General features: G+C 45.1%; 1 protein-coding gene across 1 annotated transcript; it reads left to right on the forward strand.

Annotated features, from left to right (window-relative positions):
• Positions 1–1,676: 1,676 nt before the first annotated feature.
• DQ04_11421000 (hypothetical protein) lies at positions 1,677–1,991 on the forward strand (the record flags this gene model as incomplete). The annotated part of the gene is made up of 1 exon (XM_009316520.1): positions 1,677–1,991. The coding sequence occupies one exon, from the start codon at positions 1,677–1,679 to the stop codon at positions 1,989–1,991; it is 315 nt and encodes a 104-aa protein (XP_009314795.1).
• Positions 1,992–4,025: the final 2,034 nt, after the last annotated feature.

Consider the following 4,025-nt stretch of genomic DNA (forward strand, 5'->3'; position numbering starts at 1 on the left):
TTCTCTTCCACATTTCCACTAAGCAGCAGCTTGGTGCGGATGATACTGCCGATGGCGCGGTAATACGCGCCCCAAGACCGACAAGGATAATTCTGTGTCCCAGCAAGACGCGGTGGGTCCTGGTACTGTGTGATGCCGTAAGTCGGGCGCCGCAAAGTTCTCCAAGTGGCGAACGTTGCTGTCGCTTGGCTTCCCCCGGCAATGCGGGGTGCTGGGCTTTGGTGCCACGATAAGGTGGCCGGCATCACCAAGGTTTTTTTTTTAATTTTAAAAGCCGCAATCCGCACGCAAATTCATAGTTATCGCTGGCAACTCTCTGTTCTATAACCGCGGAAGGCGTGCTGCAACGTTTAAGTTTTAAAACGGCTGAGTGTTATCTTCCCCGCCACCCGAAGCGTAGCCACTGATAGGATGTGCCCCCCCTCTTCCGTGGAACCAGCGGCCGCCCAACAAAGCGGCCAAAGCCTTCGCGCAGGAAGGTGGTCGAGATAAACCTCAGTTAAATGCTCCTCCCACTTGTTTGGGGTCTTAAATGCGGTCCCGTTGTGTGCGCGGATCACTTTAGGCATTTCTATTTTTTGAATGAGCCTTTTCTGGTAGAAGAGTGCTCCGCGACTGCGAAGCCAGTCGCCTCATTTCCTCCTTTCAGCGTTATTTTTTTCTCTTATCCCTCCAGATCCCTACGTGCTTTGGCCTGCTTCAGATACCGCACGGTTGTGGTCTGTTTGGCATTTAACGTTGGCTTTGTTTGGTTGCTCCTGCCGAAAAGCGACTGTGTTTTCACAGGCTGGTAATTTATTTTGGCGGCCTAAGCGTGGTGATTGAGAATAGCAGAACGATTTTCATGTTTAGCTCGTGCCATAGCATAGCCTTTGTTTGAGGTTTTCCACTGGATCGCCAAAGCGCCCCTTTCCTACCACATCTGTCGCGTCGTGTTCGGGAATGATACCAAAAAATTCTGCTTAAACTTTAGGATAGAAGGTATCCTAAAATTCGCCATGATATTCTCACTAGTAGAATCAGTTAAAGACCTTGTGCGAAGTGGATCCTTTATGAAAAGGTCTGTGCGGGTGAACATGGTAAGCCCTTTATAATGGCGACGATATTATTCATCATTGAGCGTGAATGTTACTGTTGTATCCCTTTGATATTTTACGAGACCGGAAACCAGATCACACATTAGGAGTTATTGCCCAATGTGTATATGGGGTCAGCGGTTATAAAACTTGCGAAATATGGTTGTATAAAGTTAAAATATCTGCTAGACTCTACTCAAAAATTTCCGATTAAATAAATCGATAATGAGAGGAAAATCTTTTTCTTTTGCCGAGAAATTATCTAGACAGAATTTGGAGAGACATTCTTTCCAGAACATCCTAAAACCACGATTACAGCTCACAGAAGTTATTGATTTTAGGACTCCGGCGTCGGGGGCGCACGCGTTCATTTTTGTTCGAAATGCGCGAAGCCTTCTCAAGCATGTAAAGGGAGAGAGAGAGAGGTGATATTCCCATACAAAGTAAGGGTTCAGCAGATCTCTACCCACGCCAAACAGCGGAGGCGCATAGGTTCACAGAAAGCGCCTTGTTCTCTTCAGAGAAATAAAGCAGAAAAATAATATTTTTCAAAGACAATGAAAGTGGTAACCAGTGTTGCGATTATCCCAGTTCCTTCAAATGATGCGCAAGTTTTACCGCAGCAGCCTGTGGCTAACAGGGCAGAGAATTGAATCTGAATTCAGCCCACCGGTGAAGAAAAAGGGAAATAATACAAAATTTCCGCAATTTTTCACCATTAAACGGCCCCAGCGCCCGCCAGGAACCAACCCCTATTTATATAGCAAATTTTCAGTTGTTACTAAGAATTTCCGCGTAGTATGCGATGGCTTTGCTTACCGTGTTAATGCCAGTGCAAGCGCCCGCAAAAATGTTTTAGTGCGCTTTTCGGCGAGGCAGCGGCGGGCCGCGCAAATTAAGAGCGGCATACGATAAAAAAAGGAACATGACAAGATCAGAAAGACAGCGCCCCTCGAAAAGGACTAAGTGGCTTTGAGACTGGCACTTATAATCGCAAGCCGTTGCAACAAAACGACGCTGATTAAAAAAAAAAACGGATGGCGTTCCACATTCGTGCACCACTGCCACCAATAGTGAGGCGCAAAAACTTTCAAAAAACTCTACAAGAACGAATTTCACGCAGATGCAAGGAGTGTCGCAGTAGGGGAACAAAATGCAGAAAAGGCGCGTGGGTTTATCAACGGGATGGGGGGAAAGCCAAAAAAAATTAACCACCCTCACAACAAGGGTAATGAAAAACATCCACCGCCAACGCGGCATGACAGTGTTATCTGTGAAACAAATCCCCCACATCATAGGGAAGGAGCACCTTTCGAACACAATCTGGATCCACACGTCCTGACTACGTTGGGAAGGTGCGTAAATCCTCTCACCTTTGCCATTGGGCAGCGACCAACGATAAAATAAAACAGTATATTTCGTTGGTGTGGAATTGGTGAAAAAGTGGTCAATTTGAGACGAAAGCAACCGAAAACACAACGAAACTATACCACAAACAGTTTTTAATGGCACAACGCCCCAGGGAGAAGACACTTTACCCATGCCCCATTTCAGGAAAGATGAACCTTTGACATAATAACACGTTTGATTGGATACGTTGCCAAATGTTTTGGGCGTTTGTCATCTGAAAATAGAAGCTCGGGAATATTTTGTTGAGGTGTGTGGCATGGCGGCCGCGTCCCTCAACGAAGAAAAATACAAGAAATAGAAGATGCGGGTTGCAAACTATCAAATCCTGTGGGGGAAAAAAACAATCACTATTTGGACACTCTTGACTAACATCCTATAGGTGAATCTCTCTTATCTTTTGCAGTGGTTGAGAATAAACCGGCAAATGGGTGCTGCATCGCGCACCCAAAACAGGAGAACAACCAGAAGAATTGTAAAGAAAAAACCTTTCGCCATGTATCGCTTTATCTGGGTGCATTTTAGGCTGGGGCTGCGGCTTTATCCGATATTTAGGCTTGCTTCGTTCTTGCTGGCATAGAAGCGGACATAAGAGCATCTTTTTGGTATAAGATAGAGTCCAGGTAACTCGTTGAGCTTACCCGTTCCCCTCGCGGGTACAGGTGAAACCTGGAACTTCCCTACGCAATCGCAAGGATTGTATCAGCAGACTCTGAAATTATAAAACCGTGGTTTGCTGCTCCATCAGGGATGTGAGTTTATGATTAGACAGATAACATTTGTATTAGCATCCTGCCAAAACAAAAAGAAAAAGCTGCGCCTTACTTTCGCTAAAGATAAAAAGAAGGGACGAGTATAGTATTGCTATTTTCAACGCGTACTTTGTTTTATTCTTCTTCACGCAAAGGAAACACTTTTACCGAGAGAATATGAATCAAAGATTTTCCTTCGCACCCATTTATAAACTTACAAGAAGGAAGAGCCGAAAGCGCCTTTAACCTGCCCCCTGCGCGGGGTAGAAAGGGGTTGGGTGGGCTTTAAAAACGCACCTAATTTGCCACACGCTATAATTAAAATCATAAATCTATCAAAAATGTATTGTGTTAGTACTGTAACAGCGTAAGGTACCGGATTTTTTCTATCGCAAGCTGTTAAAAAAAGAATCTTCACCTAAAATGCTTCTAACGAAAGCAATTGGGAAAATAAGGAATAAGTGTAGTATTATTATACTTTCTTTGATTTGTTTTGATTTTTTCCAGAAGGCTTTGCCATCAGTAAGATATTTATTGTATTTTAAGATTTTTTCCTACGTCCAAAACGAAAGTGCTGAAGGGCTCTTTAATCCGCCTCCTGCGCCCCCCTTGGAAGTTTTACCCCGCCGCAGTGCCGCTAAGTTTGGCGGCCTTTTCTCTGGAAATTCCGTCTTCGGGGCCATCCTCCGACGCCACAAACCGTCATGTGGCACCCATCCGGCGTTCACGCAATACCCCGCCTATGGCTTAACCCTCGCGCGCCAAGGCGTTTCAATGGGTGCTTCCTTTT

This window comes from Trypanosoma grayi, assembly GCF_000691245.1.
Source record: "Trypanosoma grayi strain ANR4 Tgr_1142_V1, whole genome shotgun sequence".
NCBI lineage: Eukaryota > Euglenozoa > Kinetoplastea > Trypanosomatida > Trypanosomatidae > Trypanosoma > Trypanosoma grayi.